The sequence below is a fragment of the Lithobates pipiens genome, unplaced genomic scaffold, assembly GCF_037356315.1.
Source record: "Lithobates pipiens isolate NorthernLeopardFrog02 unplaced genomic scaffold, aLitPip1_a1.2 Scaffold_1, whole genome shotgun sequence".
In the NCBI taxonomy this organism is placed as follows: domain Eukaryota; kingdom Metazoa; phylum Chordata; class Amphibia; order Anura; family Ranidae; genus Lithobates; species Lithobates pipiens.
The window spans coordinates 179,179,241-179,201,816 of NW_027507685.1; the positions used below are offsets into that span (position 1 = coordinate 179,179,241).

At 42.9% G+C, this 22,576-nt stretch overlaps 1 protein-coding gene across 1 annotated transcript in view; it reads left to right on the forward strand.

Moving 5' to 3' along the window:
• The window catches only part of ATAT1 (alpha tubulin acetyltransferase 1), a gene marked incomplete in the record, with an annotated part of 60,863 nt that overhangs the window by 33,400 nt on the left and 4,887 nt on the right, over window positions 1-22,576 (forward strand). Inside the window, 5 exon segments of the mRNA XM_077478965.1 lie at window positions 1,670-1,783; window positions 1,967-2,068; window positions 9,868-9,913; window positions 12,595-12,666; window positions 16,325-16,535. Coding sequence (XP_077335091.1) covers window positions 1,670-1,783; window positions 1,967-2,068; window positions 9,868-9,913; window positions 12,595-12,666; window positions 16,325-16,535 — 545 coding nt within the window.

Sequence of the window (22,576 nt, forward strand, 5' to 3'; positions counted from 1 at the left end):
TCTTTAAAGTGGTTGTAAACCCTTACATATACCCAGTAAAGCGACTGGCCTCAGGTAATGCACAAAGCATGAAACAAATCCTCCTGCATAAGTTGTACCTGTTTACCTAAAGCCGTCTTTCCTTTACATCCATTTAAAGTGCAGAATTAACACTGGATCCCTGAGCTCTGAAAAGCAGGGGGAGGAGAGCTGAAGTTACATCAGTGAGGAGAGCTCTGATGGCTGATTGGAGGGAAAGGACACACCTTCCTTCATACACCACACAGGAACAGAGCTGGGTCTGTCAATCAGCTGGAGCTCCCTCTCCTGTCACCATTTTTCTGTTGGGGACAGGAAAACTTGTCAGAAGTGACTCGTGCGGATAGCAGAGGAATGAGGCGGCAGGCAGAAATTACACTTGGTGCTTTGAATTGAGACAAGTACACACTATAAACTATTGTTTATATTTTATGTCTGAGGCTTACATCCACTTTAAGACACCTTTCACACTGAGGCAATTTTTAGGCTTTTTAGCACTAAAAATAGCACCGGAAAAAAGTGCCTGAAAACTTTCCTTTGAATGGGTGCTTTCACACTGGGGCGGTGCGCTTGATGGGCGGTAGAAAAAGTCCTGCAAGTAGCATCTTTGGTGTGTGTTTGGAGCGCTGTAAATAGCACTCCAAAAATGCCCCTGCCCATTGAAAGCCTTAAAAGCGTTTCAAAAGCGCCCCGCAAAATTGGTCTTTTTTTTGTTTAAAGTTCACGTGACCTTAAAGTGCCCCGTTAGAGCCGGAAAAGCTCTGCTAAAACGCAGCTAAAGCACCGCAAAAACGTGCAGTGCTTTAGCGGCCATTTTAGCAGCGCTTCCGTTTGAAAGGAGTCTGAAGTGGTAGTAAAGGCCGCTTTGTGATTTTTTTTTTTTTTTTTTTTTTTACCTACAGGTAAGCCTATAATAAGCATACCTGTAGGTAAAATAATATCTCCTAAACATGCACCGCTTAAGAGATATTCTTACTGGATGCAGCCGGTGTCATCACCGGGATGTGCGACCTGCAGAGCTTCCTGCCAAAACCAAGGGCTCCCATTCAGCTACAGCCACTCCCACTGCAAGAGCCTACAAACTCAGAAGAAAGACTGAGGGAAGATGTCAGCCCTCTTAGCGGTGAGATTGCTCCGCTGGAGGGCTTTGTTCTAAGTTAAGTATTTCATATTGTGCTAGTATGCGATGCATTTATTTTTTTATTTTTTTTAACTCTGATGCAGTTTACTACAACTTTAATGCTCCACTCTCCAGCAGCACATATGTCCCTTTACTTAGAAACTCCCACTGCTCAGTTTGAACCAAGACTGAAGAAAATGAGTGGAAGAATTTTGGGACTCTCTTCCCTTACTCCCATGTTACAGGCTAGTACTTGGTAGTTTTCCAGCACTGTCACATGGCGAAAGAGATTGTAAGCTCCAATTACAGTGACCCTGAGCTTACACACTGCTTCCTTTCCTCTCTTTGGAATTTGAATACAGGGATGGGCTTTGGGACACTGGTCTATCTCTAGCACTGTGCATTTGTTACTGAATGTTTACATTACCCAGTTGCTCTTCTGGCTGACCCTTCCAATTTGTTTTTTATAAAAGTGTTTTTGCTTTTATAACATTATTAGTGTGTTTTAACTTTCTTTTTCATCATTTTTAGGACCACAAAGGCTCCCATATTGAAGTAGAACCACTGTGCATTCTTGATTTCTATATTCATGAATCTCTCCAGCGCCATGGCTTTGGGAAAGAGGTCTTTAACTTCATGCTCCGTGTAAGGGCTCACGCTTTTTGTGTTTTTTATATTTTATGTAACCTGTGTTGATGATTTGTATCACTGCTGTGTGTTTTAGATGGCTCCTGCCAATATTGCTGTATTGTGAATCTGTGATCACTTTATGTCTGTTGGTGTCCCTTTTGCTAGATGTTCCTCTTAATAAATGTTTCCTTGTTCCAGACAGAGCAGGTGGAACCTCAACATTTGGCCATTGATCGTCCTTCTGAGAAGTTTACTTCATTCCTGAAGAAACATTACAATCTTCGCTCCACTATCCCACAGGTAAGTGGATGGTGTAAATGATTTCTTTATAGATAAGGCAAGCTAATTTGCTCTATTAATTTTCAGCTTCGGAAAATCAACATTGCTTTTGAAAGAATCTGTTCACCAAAATAGTTGGCATGTCAATTTTTAAAACTAACAGCTGTTCTTTCTTTTGTATTTGTGTCTCGACTTTTCAGCTTGACTCGGTGGTCAGAGTTCCAGTCATGATTGGCTCTCTTTAAAGTGGTGGTAAAGGCTATTGGTTTTTCATCTTAGGGCTCTATTCACACTTGTAGATGCAACTTTGATGTAACTTTGGACAGGTGCCGTTTGGATACGACTTTGGCTTTGATCAATGATAATGGACAACTGTTGCACAACTGTTGCACTGTGTACCATTGAGGTACAACTTTTTTTTTTTTTTTTTTGAAACAAACACAGGTTTATTAATCAATGAAAAAGATTACAGAAAGTAGTGGGTGCAACCACATAGCTTATCCACTTAAGGACCGCCGTATTGCCATTGTACGTCATCACAATGGCACAGGCAGGCACAAGCACGTACATGTACGTGCCTGCCTTCCAGCGGGTGGGGGGTCCGATCGGACCCCCTCCCGCTGGATACGGCGGTCCGTTTCCCTCCGGGAGCGATCCGTGATGAGGGGATGGCCGTTGGTTTCTGGCCACCCCCTCTCGATCGCTCCTGGCCAATGACGAACTTCCTCCCACTGTGTATTGTTTACACAGGAAGGAGGAAGTGATGTCATTCTCCTCGGGGTGGTCTTTTTGACCGGACTACGAGGAGAAGACACAAAGTAAGTGCACCAAAACACTACACTGACACATAGGTACACAAACCCCCCCCCTCCCCCCCCCAGTCACAGTGTCACTGATTGCATTGATCATTTCTTTACTGATCAATGCATTCAGTGTCAGTTGTAAAAGTAAAAACTGTCAGGGCAGTTAGTGTTAGGTCCAGGGTAGCCCTCTATCACCCCCAATAAAGATTTAACCCCCTGATTGCCCCTAGAGTTAACCCTTTCACCCCCTTTTGCCACTGTCACTAAGCGATCATTTTTCTGATCGCTGCATCAGTGTCGCTACTGTCGCTAGATAGCTAGTTATTTTTTTAGGTTCACCGCCAGGTTTTTATAGCGCTAGGTACCCTGATATACTACCCAATAATGGTTTTAACCCCCTGATTGCCGCTAGTTAACCTTTTCACCCCCTTTTGCCACTGTCACTAAGCGATCATTTTTCTGATCGCTGCATTAGTGTCGCCAGGTAGCTAGTTATTTTTATAGGTTCACCGCCAGGTTTTTATAGCGCTAGGTACCCCGATATACTACCCAATAATGGTTTTAACACCCTGATTGCCCCTAGTTAACCCTTTCACCAGCGATCACAGTATAAGTGTCACTGGTGACGCTGGTTAGCCAGTTAGTTATTTAGGTTCCCCGTCAGGTTTTTATATAGCGCCAGGGACCCCCATATACTACCTAATAAAAATTTGAACCCCCTGATTGCCCCTAGTTAACCCTTTCACCACTGATCACCGTTTAAGTGTTACGGGTGACTCTGGTTAGTTTGCTTTTTATAGCATCAGGGCACCCACCATTTATTACCCAATAAAGGTTTAACCCCCTGATCACCCGGCGGGTGATATCAATTAGGTTTTAGGGTCAGGGTCTGCGTCGCCCCAGGCAGCGCTAGGTTAGTGTCAGTACCGCTAACACCCACGCGCAAAGCATACACCTCCCGTAGTGGTATAGAATCTGAACAGATCAATATCTGATCTGATCAGATCTATACTAGCGTCCCCAGCAGTTCAGGGTTCCAAAAAAACGCATTGTTAGCGGGATCAGCCCAGATACCTGCTAGCACCTGCGTTTTGCCCCTCTGCCCAGCCGACCCAAGTGCAGTATCGATCGATCACTGTCACTTACAAAACACTAAACGCATAACTGCAGCGATCGCAGAGTCAGGCCTGATCCCTGCGATCGCTAACCGTTTTTTTGGTAGCATTTTATATTTAAATCCGGAAGGCAGTGCTTGGTTTTCGGGGTCCCGTACGTGGCTAGGCTCCCAAAAAGTCCCCCACATGTGGTATCCCCGTACTCGGGAGAAGCAGCAGAATTTATTTTGGGGTGTAATTTGACTTCTGCCCATAGCATGTGTGAGCAATATATCATTTAGTGACAACTTTGTGCAAAAAAAAATATAGTTTGTAATATTCCCGCAACTTTTGGCAAAATATAAAATATTCCATGGACTCAACATGCCTCTCAGTAAATAGCTTGGGGTGTCTACTTTCCAAAATGGGGTCATTTTGGGGGGTTTTGTGCTATTTTGGCATTTTATGGCCTTCGAAACTGTGATAGGTAGTGAGGAGTTAAATCAAAAATTTGCACCCTTAGAAATCCTGAAGGTGGTGATTGGTTTTCGGGGTGCCGTACGTGACTAGACTCCCAAAAAGTCCTACACATGTGGTATCCCCATACTCGGGAGAAGTAGCGGAATATATTTTGGGGTGCAATTCCACATATAACCATGGCATGTGTGAGCAATATATCATTTAGTGACAACTTTTTGTAAAAAAAAAAATTATTTTTATTTTTTGTCATTATTCAATCCCTTGGGACAAAAAAAAAATATTCAATGGTCTCAACATGGCCCTCAGCAAATAGCTTGGGGTGTCTACTTTCCAAAATGGGGTCATTTGGGGGGGTTTTGTGCCATCTTGGCATTTTATGGCCTTCAAAACTGTGATGGGTAGTGATAGGTAGTGAGGAGTAAAATAAAAAATGTATGCCCTTAGAAATCCTGAAGGCGGTGCTTGGATTTCGGGGTCCCGTGCGCGGCTAGGCTCCCAAAAAGTCCCACACATGTGGTATCCCCGTACTCAGGAGAAGCAGCAGAATGTATTTTGGGGTGTCATTTCACATATGCCCATAGCATGTGTGAGCAATATATCATTTAGTGACAACTTTGTGCAAAAAAAAAAAGTTTGTAATATTCCCGCAACTTGTGGCAAAATATAAAATATTCCATGGACTCAACATGCCTCTCAGTAAATAGCTTGGGGTGTCTTCTTTCCAAAATGGGGTCATTTTGGGGGGTTTTGTGCTATTTTGGCATTTTATGGCCTTCGAAACTGTGATGGGTAGTGAGGAGTTAAATCAAAAATTTGCACCCTTAGAAATCCTGAAGGTGGTGATTGGTTTTCGGGGTGCCGTGCGCGACTAGACTCGCATAAAGTCACACACATGTGGTATCCCCATACTCTGGAGAAGTAGCGGAATATATTTTGGGGTGCAATTCCACATATAACCATGGCATGTGTGAGCAATATATCATTTAGTGACAACTTTTTGTAAACATTTTTTATTTTTTTTTGTCATTATTCAATCCCTTAGGACAAAAAAAAAAAATATTCAATGGGCTCAACATACCCATCAGAAATTTCCTTGGGGTGTCTACTTTCCAAAATGGGGTCATTTGGAGGGGGTTTGTACTGCCCTGCCATTTTAGCACCTCAAGAAATGAGATAGGCAGTCATAAATTAAAAGCTGTGTAAATTCCAGAAAATGTACTCTAGTTTGTAGACGCTATAACTTTTGCGCAAACCAAAAAATATACGCTTATTGACATTTTTTTTACTAAAGACATGTGGCTGAATACATTTTGCCCTCAATGTATGACTAAAATTTAGTTTATTCGATTTTTCTTATAACAAAAAGAAGAAAATTATCTTTTTTTTTTTCAAAATTTTCGCTCTTTTTCCATTTATATCGCAAAAAAAAAAAAAAAATCGCAGAGGCAATCAAATACCATCAAAAGAAAGCTCTATTTGTGGGAAGAAAAGGACGCAAATTTCGTTTGGGTGCAATATTGCATGACCACGCAATTACCAGTTAAAGCAGCGCAGTGCGAAATTGGAAAAAGACCTCTGGTCCTTAAGGTGTTTATTGGTCCGGGGCTGAAGTGGTTATACATAATACAAATGCCAACGGGGGTTCACCTCCAATACATTGAGGAGCTACATTGTGGAGAACAGTATATTACTATGATAGGAGCTTCCCCCCCACCCCCAGCTCGAGACCGCCACCCCCCCACCCCCCCCCCCCCATGTCCCAGGGCAACAACCGCTATTTGTTTCCATGTTAAGCTACGCAGGTTTCCACAGCATTCACCCATCTATCCCACACCTTATTGTATTTGGCAGGGCAACCACGGTGCCTATACACTAACTTTATGTATGGTAATTTACTGTTAACTTCCATGATCCAGTCACGGGCCATAGGAGGAGCCGGGCGCATCCAATGTTTCGCTATCAGTTTCCTTGCAATAAACAACGTTGACTGTAGAAATGTGGTCAGGTACGTATCCATAGTAACGTCCGGGAACATCCCCAGTACACACACTTTCGGGTCTAGTTTGAGGGGTGACCCCATGTGGTCGTGTAGACAGTTGATTACTTGCGCCCAGTAAGATTGGATCTCAGGGCATGTCCACAGTAAATGGTAAAAAGTTCCAGTGGGATTTGGGCACATAGGGCGCCCCGGACTATGACCGGGCTGGAATTTCGCCAGCCTGACAGGGGTGAGATACGATCTGTGAATTATACACAGTTACGTAAGACGGTCTGGCAGTTTCAATGATACTTGCTTAACATTTTCAAGCATCTCATCCCAATCCGACCCTTCCAGTGGACCCATGTCCTCCTCCCATCTAACCCTGGCTCTCTCAGAGATCTGCAGAGAGAGTCTGGACGTTTGGGAGGCCTTCAGCAAACTGGGATGTAAGTGCGTGTCGTAACTGTATATATCGGAAGTGCATAGACTGGGGCAGGTCAAACTCCGCCCGCAACGAAGAAAAATCACGTATGCCTAGCGGGGATATGACCTGGTGTAGAAAAATAATACCCCTAGAGGCCCATAGGGCAACCCCAGGGACAACCAGTAGCTCCTGCAAAACGGGGTTACACCACAGGGGGGTGTGCGAATGGTGAAAGTCAGCGCCAACAACTCCCATCGCTAACTTCCAGATCCTCCTATGGTAGGACAACAATGGGGTTTGGGTATCTCCTGCCCTCCCAGCCCGGAAGAGCAACTGCAGAGGAGTATGAGTAAGTAGACCCTCCCCGCCGCCCACCAGCGCCTGATATCTTACCCCATCCGACCTGTGCAGGTGGTAGAAATGTGATAATTGTGCCGCTATGTAGTAAGCCCGGAAGTCCGGAAGGGCCACCCCCTCTGAACACGACGGGTTTTTAAGAGTACTCCACGCCAGCTTGTGTCTAGAGGAGCCCCAAATAAATGTATTCAGAATATTGTCTAGTGTTTTGAAAATGCGGAGAGGGATCAGAACCGGGGAATGCCAGAGCGCATAGAGGATTTTAGGCAGCAAAATCATTTTCGTCAGGTTAACTCTGCCCATCACCCCAAGAGGGAGACGGGACCAGGCCTGAGTGCGCGTTTTTAGAAATAAAAACAGAGGTTCAATATTATGCATAAGGTAATCCCGCGGTTCTCTGGTAATACGTATCCCCAGATACTGAATCTCGGAGACCCTGGAGAGAGGGAGGGAGGCCGCGCAGCGGTCCGTCACCGACACGTCCAGTGGCAAAACCTGTGATTTGGACCAATTTATGTTTAAGCCCGATTGGCTGCCGAACTTCCCCAACAGGTACAAAAGGGTATCATCCGTGTACATACTCACTGATTCCACCAGGGTACCACTGCGGAGACCGACTACCTCCGGATGTTGCCGGAGTCTGGCCACCAGGGGTTCCGCCGCAAGGGCATACAAAAGAGGGGAGAGTGGGCATCCCTGGCGCGTACCTCTCCCAACGGGGAAGGGATCCGACACCCAGCCGTTTACCGCGACCCTAGCCATCGGCCGATAATAAAGTAGGGTGACCCATTTTATAAATTTGGGGCCAAAACCAAAACGCCCCAGACCCTCCCAGAGGTAACCCCACTCGATGGAGTCGAAGGCCTTGGCCTCGTCCAAGGACACCACTGCCCTCGACTCCACCGAGCTGTGCCTCGCCTGAACATTCATGTATAAATGACGAATGTTCATAGCCGTGTTTTTCCCCGGCATAAAACCTGTTTGGTCGGGATGGACAAGAGACAATATTATCTTATTTAGTCTGATGGCCAAAATCTTTGCTAGGACTTTAATATCGGTCTGAAGTAGGGAGATGGGGCGGTAAGATTCAGGAAGATGAGGGTCCTTGCCCGGCTTGGGCAGCACATCAATGGTGGCCTGTCGTAGAGTCTCAGGAAGGGTGTCAAACATATAGTTATATAACTTCAACAGTTCCGGAACTAGTACGTTGGAGTATTGGGCGTAGAAGTCTAAGGGAATGCCATCCTGTCCAGGGGCCTTAGCAGAAGCCAGAGATGCTATTGCCAATGCGACCTCATCCGTGGTCAGGGGGGCATCCAGGTCCACGACCTGTTCCGGTGACAGTCTAGGGAGAGAAATTCCCTCCAGTTAAGTCTTGGTCTCTATTCTCGGAGTAGTCACTTGGGAGGCGTAGATCGCCATGTAAAACTCCCGAAACATCTCTGCCACCACCGGCGGATCAGTCACCTCCACTCCCCGGTGATCAGTCAAGGAGACTACCACCGGAGACCTGGAGTCCTGATGTGCCAGATAGGCTAAAAGCTTCCCCGCACGTTCCCTTTGCTCGAATACCCGTTGTCTAGTAAAAAAGAGCTTCTGCTTAGCTTTTTCATACTGTAAATGCTCTAGTGCACGAGTGTGATGCCTAAGTAGCTGTGCCTTGGCCGGAGTGGGGGCAGCACTAAAGTCAGCTGTAACCTTCTCCAGTGCCTCTGCAGCCTGTGCCATCTGGGTCTGGGATGATTTCTTCAACCTGCCTATCTGCCGTGAAAGGGTGGAGCGGACATGCAGCTTAAAGGCCTCCCAAACGTGATCCACCCGGGCCGTGTCTCGGTTAGTGTCAAAGTAGAACTGCCATTCCTCCTCTATGCTCTCGCATTCGCCCAGTGCTGACAGCCAAAAGGGATGTAGCCTCCACGGCCTCGGACCCGCCTGACGTGCCAGCTCAAATGCAGCCAATTGAGGTACAACTTTAATGCAACTTTTGAGGGTTAACATTTTAGTCTGTGGCCCTCAAGTTGCACGAAAGTCAGACAAAAGTAGTAAATGAACTAATCTGAAGTCTCTGCGACTTTAAGTCGTACATATATGAATGGTTATTATTGACTTGTCATGCAAATTTGATATCTAAAGTTGCACGACAAGTCACAAGTGTGAATGGAGCCTAATGCATTCTTTGCATAAGGTAAAAAACCTTTTCATGTTCAGCTCTGCCCCTCCAGCCCCCTCCTAAATACTTACCTGATCCTGATCCAGTGCTGTGCCCAGGAGCAGCAGCACTGCTCCCTCTCCACACCCTCAAGCCATTAGCTCCTGCTGCAGTCAATCTAATCCCTATTGGGACATCTGTGACAATACGCATGTGTCCCCGAACATACTGTGTGAGTTCGGGGACACACATCTGCACCCACATGGTTGTTATATTGAGACACAGTGTCTTTGTCCGTGCAGAGGCTTTGTCCCAATAGACATCAATGGTTCTGCCTGCATGGGATGCATGAGACACCTGTGCATCCCCGAATGGGTAAACACGGCCCTGGACAGATGTATGGTATAGTACGCCTTGTGTGAACAGGGCCTTACAAGTATGTTGACACATTACCAATAAAATGATCACTGGAGTGTTCTGTGAAGCAAATGACTGTTAAACACGTACTAACTTACTTTTTTTTTTCTCTCAGGTTAATAATTTTGTTATTTTTGAAGGCTTCTTCAGAGATAGAAAAGGTAAATATGTCTACCCCCTAGAGCTAGAACTTAAAGGTATTATTTACCTTCTAATTTTAGGTATTTGCAGTATCATACAGCAGAATCAAACTGCAGCACTGTACATAGTGGCTGAGATCAGTATTTATATAATAAACCTGTGACAGAATGCTGTGGTATGAATTGAAATGTACAGATGTTTAAAACTGGGAGAAAATGCTACTCCAGGTTCTATTCAGTGTCCGCCATATATCTGCCATATATTTAATTCCTACATAACTAGAATAAATTGTATTTGGATTTGAAATTTAGGCTGCGTTCAAACTGCTGCAACAGCAAAGTCATGCGACTTTGCCTATAACTTTGCACTACAATTTCCTGACTTGATCCAACTTGGATGCTATTTATGAGCATGTACACAAGTTGGACCAAAGTAGTGTAAGAGACCTCTTCTAAAGTCGGAGCGACTTGTGTAATATCAGTTAAGACGGCTCTCATAGGAAAAGCTTGAATTTGGCATTTCATGCGACTTGGGGTTCTCGCAAGTCAAATCCCATGTCGCAGCAATGTGAACCGAGCCTTATACTTTGCAATATCTAGGCCGCATGCATACAGATGTTTACTTGCTGAACAGCCTTCTATGTAAAATATCTGGCGTTTTCCCATGCTTTAGGAGCTGCGGGTGCTGTGTACAGCTGCCACTACAAGTGCATGGCCACACTCATGTAAGAGGTAATCGCTTCAGCATTGTAGGAGTTTACAGTGCATGCACGTTTCGACTTATTTCCCCCAAAGCTGAAGTAGCTAATTTGGCAAAATATGATGTGTGCACAAGTGTGGGTAAAAGACCAGTGTGGAAGCAATCAGCGTTTTACATTAGTACAGCCATTAAGTCATACTGGCAGCTGTACGCAGCACGTGAGGCTGATGGAGCACAGGAAAGTGCCAAGGATTTTATGCTTGATTTTCAGCATGTAAAAGTCTGTGTGCAGAAGGGCTCTTTCACACAGGTGGTCTGCACAACAGAATCTGCTTTGCTCCGCTGATTGCCACTGAGCAGGTCTGTCTCTGCTCACTGTGCAGAGACAGACCTATCAGAGTCCTGCTCTCCTCTATGGATGAAAACGGACTGCCTGTCCGCTTTCATGCAATTCGATCCTCCAGATGGATGGAAAATAGGGTCACCATCCGTGTGGATTTCACGGACAGGATCGGATTGGATATCAGCAGATGTCAGCGGACGTGTCACCACTGACATCCGTCGATCCAGAGAGGTAAATGGAGTGTCCGATCAGGCCTGAAAACTGACAGGTGGACCTGATTGGAAAGCCCATGTGAAAGGGGCCTAAGACCTTTTCTGAGTGTGATAAAACTTTTTTTTACATTGTGCAGCATATAAGGTAAGTTAAATGCCCTTTAATACAATGGATCAAAATGGGATACATTGTCAGCTGTTAAATGGTCCTAAGAAGTGGACATGCTTTTAGGGCGATTAGCCCCCCCCTGCATCTTCCAGATACTCATGCCTTGAAAACTAACTGTGATTGCCTCTATAGTTCCCTGTAATGGTCACTAAAGGCTTTTCTCAATTCTTATTAGCAATATTTAATACATTCACTCCTTTTAGAAGTATGAGAGTAGGCTTCCGGCCTAAATGACCCATTTTCTTTGACTCTTCGATCTATGCAGCTGATGTTACTTTACACACAGATGGAAGATCATCCTACTAACAAGACAGTAAGACAATATGCCAACCCCCTAATACCCAATTTGTTTTCACCTGAACTCTTATTCCTTTAGCTGTTCCTCCTTCTTTACCAAGTATAGTGTTTCCATTACCCTTTATAACCTTCCAGTATGAGTATTTTAGAAAGAGAGTATGTTAAAAAGGTTCGACCTTTTACCTCCAGTTACACCGTAACCAGTATCGTTATTTTGGTGTTTGGTACCAAGCTGATCATTCAAATGCATTTTTTTATTTTTATGATTTAAAAAAAAAAAAAATTATATATATATATATATTTAGGATCTTTCACAACCTTGGGTGCAAACAGTTTTTGTCCAGGGCCACTTGGATGTGCAGTTACAAGCATACAGCCATGGCATCTTATTAAAAATATTGAAATAGTTGATTGGGCACAGGGGCAGTTTAAGCCAGGGAATTCTCAGTTTAAATGTCTGCCTGGCTACTCTACGTTGATACTTGAGTAACTAAGAACATTATTTCATTATGGGACAGTGTCTAAGATTTTCACTAAAGTTACCCTTTGATTATGCATTAAGTGTTTCCTATAAATTGCTTTGTGGCAGTTTATTAACACAGTGCACTTACCTAGAGAAAATAAAAAACGAGTATAAGCACTGTACAAACAAGAATTAGTTGTATCCATCATAATTTAATCAAAGTGGCTGCCAAATGTCCTAAAGCTCTTTTGATTCTCCACCTTCTTCTGATCCAGGGTAGTCATACACAGAATCCTTTTACTTTCCTCAAAACTGATTCCTTATTTAGGACCCCAAAGCATGTTGGGGAATGTAGATGTTTGTCCATAAAAATTTTATTTTTTAGAAAAATGCCTAACCTAGTATTTGTTCCAGGGCTTGGGTAAAAATCCAAACGGGCTGTTCTGCAGTGGATGAATCTGATTAAAGTCTAACAGTATTACATCATTCCTCTTCTATTTATTTTTATTTTTTTACAGCTTCAGTGAGAAAGTTGCCCCCCAAGCGATCAGAGGGAGAGATCAAACCATATTCCTTGTCTGACAGAGAATGTAAGAAATAGTAAATTGTGACGGGTTATAAGAGAAACTATGGCAAAACGTACAACTCTGGTGACTGCTAAAGAAAAGGAAGCTCTCTATTTACTGTAGCCGTAAAAAATGCACATACTGTATAATGGAGAGCTGAATATATCACAGGAGACTGGTAACCAGTGCAGTATATTAGCTTTTAGAACTGGGACATGGGTGCTGGTAGTTTTTGTGCAGAGCTCATGATGCATAGAACAATGTCCTAAGGCACCCCACCACACTAACTCCCTGCAACTCTAACACTGATTTTTTTTTCTGTAACCCTTAAGCTGCTTTCACACTGAGGAGTTGGGGGCATCGGCGCTTTATCATCGTTTAAGTGACGTATTCTGCCGAAGCGGGGGGCTTTGAACCCCCCGCTAGCAGTCGAAAAAGGGTTAAGACCGCCCGCAATGCGCCACTGCAACGGCAGTTCGGCAGCGCTGCCCATTGATTTGAGTGGGCAGGGGTGCTTTAGGAGTGGTGTATACACCGCTTCTACAAGCTGCAAAGATGCTGCTTGCAGGATATTTACCGTCCTGCAAGTGCACCGCTCCAGTGTGAAAGCACTCAGGCTTTCACACTGGAGTGAGAGGAGAGGCTCTTTACAGGCGCTATGAAGGTGCTATTGTTAGCACTATAGTGCCTGTAAAGTGCCTCAGTATGAAAGCAGCCTTATGATTCTCACATGTTGTGTTTTATTTTTTTGAAAATTTCTGTTTATTAACATTTTTTCATAGTACAAATGCCAAGCAGGGCCGATTTCTAGAAAACATGTAACAACTAGAAATCTCCCAAAAAACAAGGGGATTAGGTAGCTCACGTTTTCTGTTTTAGATCCACAAACTGTAAACCTCACCCCCTCTACTGTCATCACCCAAGGTTTTGATCACCTTTGACACCCATATGATCGGATCTGATATAGTGAGCAGATGGGAAAATGAGGTTCCTCCACAGCAGCGAGGCTGACGACAGGGCAGTAGTGGCAGGTGCCGGCAAGCCCTGAACGCAGCCCCAGACTTTAATGGTGGCTTTTATTGTGGCCGTCAGTGGAAATTTGCCCCAGAGCCTCTCTACACAGGAAATGCAGACTCTCATAGGAGCCCAGCACCGCTTCTTCCAAGATCTTGGTAGAATCCCCATCGTCCCCAAGAAGCCATCTATGTGCAAAAACTCCCAGGCCAGCCCAGAAATCTTTATAAAGATCAGAGCGTGCTAGGCCCCTTTGTTTCCAGGGCTCCTGTAGTGCTTTTAAGGCCTATTCTGGGAGGGGAGTTTTCCCATATGCAAAAAAAAACAAAAATGCCATGTATCCGACAGAAAAAGGAGTGTGGAATCCAAATGTAAAAAAACTGAAGTATCTTCATTTTTAGAAGGATTATGCACCCCATCACTGATGGAAGATTCCTCCATATCTCAATTTTTCTCTTCAGGAGATGCAACAGGGGCTGCAGATTGAGACCAAAGTAATCCGCAACCCTTGCAGAGCTACGAACCCCCAAATAGGTAAACCGAGTGACCCACTGCAGTAGCAGCCCAGGGCCCGCAGTGGCCCTCATAACAGAATCAAGTGGGAGAATAATTGATTTGTCCCAATTAACTTTTAGGCCTAAAGATTTTACAAAGTTATCCAAAATACTAAGGACTGCTCGAAGAGATGTACCCAGATCCTTAAAAAAAAAAAAAAAAAAAAAAAAAAAAAAAAGCAGCATAGCATCCGCATACAGTGCTAAACGTTCCTTAAAGTGGATGTAAGCCCAATGTCACCCTTCCTAAACTCCTGCCATAGGGGTTATCTATAAGGATATACATGCCTCCTGCATGTATCTTTACTTGTCAAATCTCTCCCCTCTGTCTGTTATGAGACTTGAAAAACTGCAGATTCTGTGGGTGGGTCTGTTGTCTGGAGCTTGATGGGTGGAGTCCTGATGTCAGTAGACTCCCTGCCCATCTCTACACTACCCTTGTCAATATGCATTTTCTCCTGTGTATTTCTTACACTGAACTTCTGCTAAGGTCTCTAACATCCAGTGAAAAGACAGGAAAGTAACCAATTGACTTCATCATGCTCAATTATGCTGAGGTGTGGAACATCCAATCCTGGCAGAGCAGCAGAAGAAAGGAGTGGGAAGGAATTAAAAAATAATGCATGTCTCTTAGGCTAGTGCACAAGATATGTAAATCGCCTGTCACTCACAGCAAGGGAGAGGTTTTTCTCTGTTTGTCAAGATTTATCTCACTGAACAATAAGAGGGCTTGCTCCGAGCTGGATTAACTCTTTGTGCGGGGTGGTAGAGGGGGAGTGGAGCCTGAAAGTGGTATGTATGTGCAAAATAATAAAGCGCATTCAGTACATCCATACATGCACATTTCCATATGTTATGTTGCTTTAAAAATGTCCCAAGAAAAGAAAAATACCTGCTAATCTACCAAAAATCTAGCAAACTCCTAACTCCCTGTTTGGGCTGACAACACATTACCTTGGCTGTGCTGAAATCCAGTGTTGTCAGCCCTGTTCAGTTCTCCACTGGATTGTACACAGAGCACCCCATCTTGTCTTAATAACCCCTTGTTGACATGTTCTGCAGTTCCCCCTCTCCCATGCAAGCCTCTTGTTTCCCCCCCCTCTTGATTTTTTATTAAAGTGTTACTAAACTCAGGACCTTGCATTCACCTTATCTGGTCTTCCACAGTACACAGAACATGGAAATGAAATTGTTTTACTAAACCTAAACTGCTAAATAAACTTTTTCATCAGCAGTATATAGCAGTCTTGTGACTTCTATCAGTGTCTGGCTTGTAGGACGAGTTTTCATTCTCCTCCTGACTGTCCTATGAAGCTGCCTGACCACTGACCCTCTGTCTGGACAGTGCTGATTTGCCCTGTGCTGATCATATGCACCCTCCCAAGAAAGGAAAATACTCTCTAGCCATACACACCAAACTGAGCATGTGCAGAGTGACTGCAAAGGCTCTGTTCTATAAGGAGATAGATTTGGGAAAGTGGAAGATCATAGAAGACAGGGTTAAACCGCCTTTTTTTTTTTTTTTTTTTACACTGCACAGAATTAACCCCTTAGGTTCCACAGTGAGTGTAACCAGCATGCTTTACTGCATATACAGACTGATTTTTACTGTTGTGGGTTTAGTAACACATTAAGTAAAAAAAAAAAAAACCTGCTTGTGCAAAAAAAAAACAAAGGAAACTCCCATAGTTCCTTTCCACCCGGAATCGCTTCACAGCATATGAAAGCAGAAAAGAAGAAAATGGCAACCTGTGCGGAAGGCATAGGTATGTAAACAAGAAGGGGGTTATGGAGGAGAGGGGAAGGTGTTATGTAGTCCAGCATGGGAGAATTGGACAGAGCTAAAATATTGGGATTTCAGTGCAGCAGAGGAATAGTTTTTATTTTTAGGTAAAGAGGAAGTTAGGCGCTCAGTGGATTTCTGGCAACAAGCATTTTTGTGTAGTTGCAGTGTTTGTAAAGGGATAAACATGGGAATAGATGCATGTGTTTTTTGGACCACACGTTCGTTCAATTTTGTTTTTTTACTGAAATTATGGGTAGAGAGAAGAGATTTCAATGGGTACTGGGAAGTAAGTTGTCTCTGTCTCATGCAAGTTTCCTTTCGATTTTAGTTCTGAAACACGACGAAGGCCTCCCTTGGCCTTTAAGCCAGTCACCGTCTTACCTTAACCGTGCTGGCAGTCTTGGTTCTTCCCCCACACGGGCCCGACCATCTCCTGTAGAAGATGAATTTATGAAGTCCCTTAGGGTCTGCAGACCTCACTCCCTACACAGAGCAGCCAGCGGGGAACAAGAAGAATCTTCCCAGAGGAGAAGGACCAGGTATGAGGGTTTCTGAAATCTCTTTGGTACATCTAAGAATAGTAGATCTAAGTAGAAACTCAACATCAGCTTCTAGCAGCCAACAACTAGCCACAAACTAAATCTGATATCTCTGTGGAGATTTGTAATAGAAGATTTGAGTATACTAGTAGACTGGAAGCACAGTAAGTTTTTAAACAACTTTCAACTTTTTACTAGCTTGTCCTATTTTTAACCTAAAATCTTCAATTCACGTCTCCCCTTCCCCAGCCTTTTGTAACAACAAAACTTGAAGCAGAATTTGTGTTTTTATAATGAGAAAATATGGCTGCCCCATACACAGTCAAACCAAGTTGTTAAAGTGTTGACACATGTTGTTTTTATTTATTTAAATTATATCCACATATAACAACAAATTCAGTAGATTCAACATGACTACATTTAGTGTATGTGATTTACATCACCCCCCCCCCCCCCCGTGAATCCTCCCTGCCCCCCCAACTCTCCGGTCCATCACCTTCCATCAATTTATCAGAACTTTCTCCCAATCCTCCTACTTTACCCCGTCTTATCCTCCTACAACCTCCACATATGTCATCATCTTCTTAAATGCCTTGACACATGGTTAATGACACATGGACAATGCTAACTTTATGAGAGTCACAGCCAAAAGCCCAGATTTTTTTTTCTTTTGGTAGAATAATATTAGGTGTTTATATATGCACGTGACTGGTTTAAGAATTTCTTTTAATTCTCCCTAAAAATGTTTCACAGACACTTTGCAGTCGTGCTTATGATAATGGTTATATGCTCCGGGTCATTGTCTCCAAAGTATTCAATCAACTGGCATTCAGAAGGAGCTTAGCAATGGCTGTCTTCATATTTTGCCTGGTACCTATTGAAAGTCCATTTGAAGTTTTGTTTTACTACATAGGTTTGTAAGGTCTGCTGGAGTAACGGCACAAATTTCCCCCCCCTGGGTAGCACACTGCAGAAACAGACCGCTTTTTTTGTGTGATAACTGCGGCTTCTCTCCAGTGATACAATGCACCTCCCACTTAGAGCTAAAGCTCTCCAATTGATGAGCTTATCGCTGTCAATCAGCATGGGGCTAAAAGTGAAAATGCACAATACACTTTTTTTCTTACACACGCTACCTAAAGCTGTATTAAACCTAAATGTGGTGGCTGCATTTGTTTTCTTTTTTTGGGGGGGGTTCTTGTCCTCTATTGAGCTGGCAAGTATTTCTGTTATTTTGTCTTTTTCCTTTTGTTGTCCAAGCAACATTATCCAGCAGTGTAGCATTTTGAGGGTTGAGACACGCTGTTTAACACTGACGGAGGTGCATACAATGATCATTTTTTACTTTTTTATTCTATTATGTAAAACCTTTTGTCCCTAAAAGTAAAAAAAAAAAAACTGTGGTAACTGCTTAGAAAGTGTAAGCTGGAGTCTGGCTTTAAAGGATAAGTTCACTTTTTAGGAAAAAAATATATTTTAAATATGGAAAGAATTGCACCTGTGATCAGTGGATCAGGAGTGCAATGCCCAGACTCCTGCGAACAAGCCCTGCCGCTTTCAGGCCATACCTGCATACAGGCTGGCTGTTTAGAAGCTGCAGGGCTTGTGAATGAACTACAAGGCCGTTCATCAACTACCTCATAGTCCATTCAGAACTGCAAGCCATCAGCCAGAAAGGATGATGGTACTTGTAGTTTAAGCCATTCACAGGAAACTGTGAATGAATGATGCGGCTGTGAGGGCAGAGCCCAGCATGGCCTTGTTATTTTCAAATAGTGAAAGCAAGCAAGCGCACAGAAGATCCATGCTTGCTGTCACGGGGGGGGGCTTTGCAGCCACCCTAAATACAGGTGGGTGATATAACATGTTCCAAAAGCTGAACTTATCCTGTAATTTGTTAGTCAAGGCCATCTAAATTTGCTAGTGCAACTTCCACTACCTTCTCCCAGATTGACCTTGTTGCTGTCCAATGGTATTTTTTTGTTGTCTAAGACAGAAAGTAGGTTACTGGCTGGATCACCAGAAAAAAAACTCCCTAATAATAGAAAACTAAAGCAGCCACCACATCTAAGGATTGGTAAACTGCAATATAATGCATTTTTGTTTTGGGGCTTATTACAACTTTAGCTACGCACCTAAGAATTAAACTTCAATTGGGCTTTACCTAGTGATGGGCAAGCTTCCTGTTTTTCTGTTGTAATATCTCATTGTAACTGTTATTTCTTACTATAGCTATTCCTAATCTTCTTTCTTTTTTTCTGTCTTCTTGTTCCTCCCTTTTCCTCCCCTGTGTTTTTAATGATCCTGACAGTTCCCTCAACCGCCCTCAGAGCATTCACCATTAACCTGACATTTTATAAGCTCCTTCCTTTTCCATCGCAGCTGTATTTAATCTTCCATCATTGTTCTAACAAATCTGCACAATACAAATGACTGTATCAAACCAGGTTTTTTTTTAGGAAACAAGTGACCATTCCACTCACTGAATGCCTCTATTTGCGTATTGTCTGTCTTGGTCAAATTAAGTTTCTTTTTTATATTTATTTTTTAATATGTGTTTAATTTAAGGGAAAAAAACAAAACAAACACAATTAGAGGTGAGTGAATCACATTGGATCACTCAAGTCCCCCTTTACCATGTGTAGTCATTGCATAGAAACCTTGACGCAGCAAGAACTATGCTGTAAGAATGGCATGAGTACCACAAGCTCATTTTTGGATTGCAAGATCAGCAGTCCAGGAACCCTGGATTACACACTGGAAGGACTGATGATAATAAAAGCCACTATTAAAGGACCAATAGTTTTGCATAAGGTGGTGGATCATGTCTATGATTATGCAAATTATAGCATTACAAACCTACATGGCGAGCAGGGCTGTCAGAATTTTGTTTGACCTGTTTATTATCATTGGAAATGGATCGAAAACAACAGAACTGTGTAGTGTTGCTTTATACTTTATAATCAAGTGATAATATGAAATACATGTAATGATGGGGAATTTGTAGTTGAATAGAGTTTCATTTGTGCTATAAAAGCTGAAGAAAAAGCAGATCTAGAAAAGCACATTTATGTAGCTATTGAAAGAATGAAAAAAAAATAAAATAAAAATAAAATAAATAAATATATATATATATATATATATATATATATATATATATATATATATATATATATATATATATATATATATATATATATATATATATATATATATATATAATATGTTATAGTTTATGCATACATTTGTCCATAAATGAAGACTTTTTTTTTTTATATGTAAAAATGTATGCGTAAACTCTACCATTACACCTACAAGTACAGTGGTGTGAAAAAGTGTTTGCCCCCTTCCTCATTTCCTGTTCCTTTGCATGTTTGTCACACTTAAGTGTTTCGGAACATCAAACCAATTTAAACAATAGTCAAGGACAACACAAGTAAACACAAAATGCAATTTGTAAATGAAGGTGTTTATTATTAAAGGTGAAAAATCCAAACCATCATGGCCCTGTGTGAAAAAGTGATTGCCCCCCTTGTTAAAACATACTATAACTGTGGTTGTCCACACCTGAGTTCAATTTCTCTAGCCACACCCAGGCCTGATTATTGCCACACCTGTTCACAATCAAGGCATCACTTAAATAGGAGCTGCTTGACACAGTAAGGTCCACCAGAAGATCCTTAAAAGCTACACATCATGCCGAGACCCAAAGAAATTCAGGAACAATTGAGAAAGAAAGTAATTGAGATCTATCAGTCTGGAAAGGGTTATAAAGCCATTTCCAAAGCTTTGGGAATCCAGCGAACCACAGTGAGAGCCATTATCCACAAATGGCGAAGACTTGGAACAGTGGTGAACCTTCCCAGGAGTGGCCGGCCGCCCAAAATTACCCCAAGAGCGCAGCGACGACTCATCCAAGAGGTCACAAAAGACCCCACAACAACGTCCAAGGAACTGCAGGCCTCACTTGCCTCAGTTAAGGTCAGCGTTCATGCCTCCACCATCAGGAAAAGACTGGGCAAAAATGGCCTGCATGGCAGAGTTCCAAGGAGAAAACCACTGCTGAGCAAAAAGAACATCAAAGCTCGTCTCAATTTCTCCACAACACATCTTGATGATCCCCAAGACTTTTGGGACAACATTCTGTGGACCGATGAGACAAAAGTGGAACTCTTTGGAAGGTGTGTGTCCAAGTATATCTGGCGTAGAAGGAACACTGCATTTCATAAAAAGAACATTATACCAACAGTAAAATATGGTGGTGGTAGTGTGATGGTCTGGGGCTGTTTTGCTGCTTCAGGACCTGGAAGACTTGCCGTGATAAAAGGAACTATGAATTCTGCTGTCTACCAAGAGATCCTGAAGGAGAATGTCCGACCATCTGTTCGTGTACTCAAGCTGAAACGAACTTGGGTTCTGCAGCAGGACAATGATCCTAAACACACCAGCAAGTCCACCACCGAATGGCTGAAGAAAAACAAAATGAAGACTTTGGAGTGGCCTAGCCAAAGTCCTGACCTGAATCCTATTGAGATGTTGTGGTATGACCTTAAAAAGGCCGTTCATGCTCGAAAACCCTCTAATGTAACTGAATTAGGACAATTCTGCAAAGATGAGTGGGCCAAAATTCCTCCAGGACGCTGTAAAAGCCTCATTGCACGTTATCGCAAACGCTTGGTTGCAGTTGTTGCTGCTAAGGGTGGCCCAACCAGTTATTAGGTTTAGGGGGCAATCACTTTTTCACACAGGGCCATGATGGTTTGGATTTTTTTTCACCTTTAATAATAAACACCTTAATTTACAAATTGCATTTCGTGTTTACTTGTGTTGTCCTTGACTATTGTTTAAATTGGTTTGATGTTCCGAAACACTTAAGTGTGACAAACATGCAAAGGAACAGGAAATGAGGAAGGGGGCAAACACTTTTTCCACACCACTGTATATGGCCATCCCTCAAGCTGAGATCAAGTGTTTCCAATGAAGGGTACAGAAAATTGTACACTTCCATTCTTAAGGCAACGGTGTATGCAGTTTGAGATGCAGAGTTCAATGTTAACCGTAAACATTTCTACAAAAGGTGCAGGGTTCAGTGAAGAAGTCTTTGATAGATCAGAGGCAAAAAGGGGAGATATGATATTTCTGAAACAGTGTAGCAACCAAGGAACCGGCTCATTATGACAAAGTATCTAAGGTCACAAATCGTTGCATTGTACTAAATTAATAGATTAATTAGACACAATCACTGATGTATATAATTCCAGATTTGAGTGATCTAATGCAGACCCCAAATTGATTTGCTCATCCCTTCTTGCAGTACTTGACCACAGTTGTAAAATTGTGGTCATTTTGATACAAGGGGTTCTTCATTGTCTTCTGCTCATTACGGTAGCAAGATATGAGTGGTAGTCGCTGATGAATGTTTTGACGATAAGACTGTTGTCAGTTTATTGAGCTATTACTTGCCACTGGGGAGGAAAGTGCAGGGAAGGGGGGCTTAGTCTTAGGCACTTTGTAGACCAGAGGATTCTTGCCTCTCGACCAAACATTACTGGCGTAGACAATTGGCAGGCAGATTTCCTCAGCTGGCAGTGTCTGGACCCGGCAAAGTTGTAGCTGTACCTGGAGGTGCTGCAGGTGGGTACACTAGATGTGGATCTCCTAGCCGCCAGGTCCAACAACAAACTAAGCAAGTGTTTTTTTTATAACACGTAGACCCACTAAACTTTTCTCCCTTTGCACAATAATCTTACCTTGCCTTTTAAAAAAAAAAAAAAAAAAAAAAAGTTCCATATATTACTGAAGAAGAAATGGGTAAATACTGACATGAAAATGTGTGCTTTTATATCAAAAAGACTGGAAGCCCCCCCCCCCCCCCTTCCAGATGCTTCACATGAACGCTAGTGATGCAATGGACCTCTGACCTTGCAGTGGCATCCGAGTGCTGATAGAAGAATGGAAGAGTTATAATGTGGGCCGGCCTGCAGTTTTTATTTGCCAGTGTCCTCCTGTAGGCTGCAAACCTAACCCAAAGGTTTTAAGAC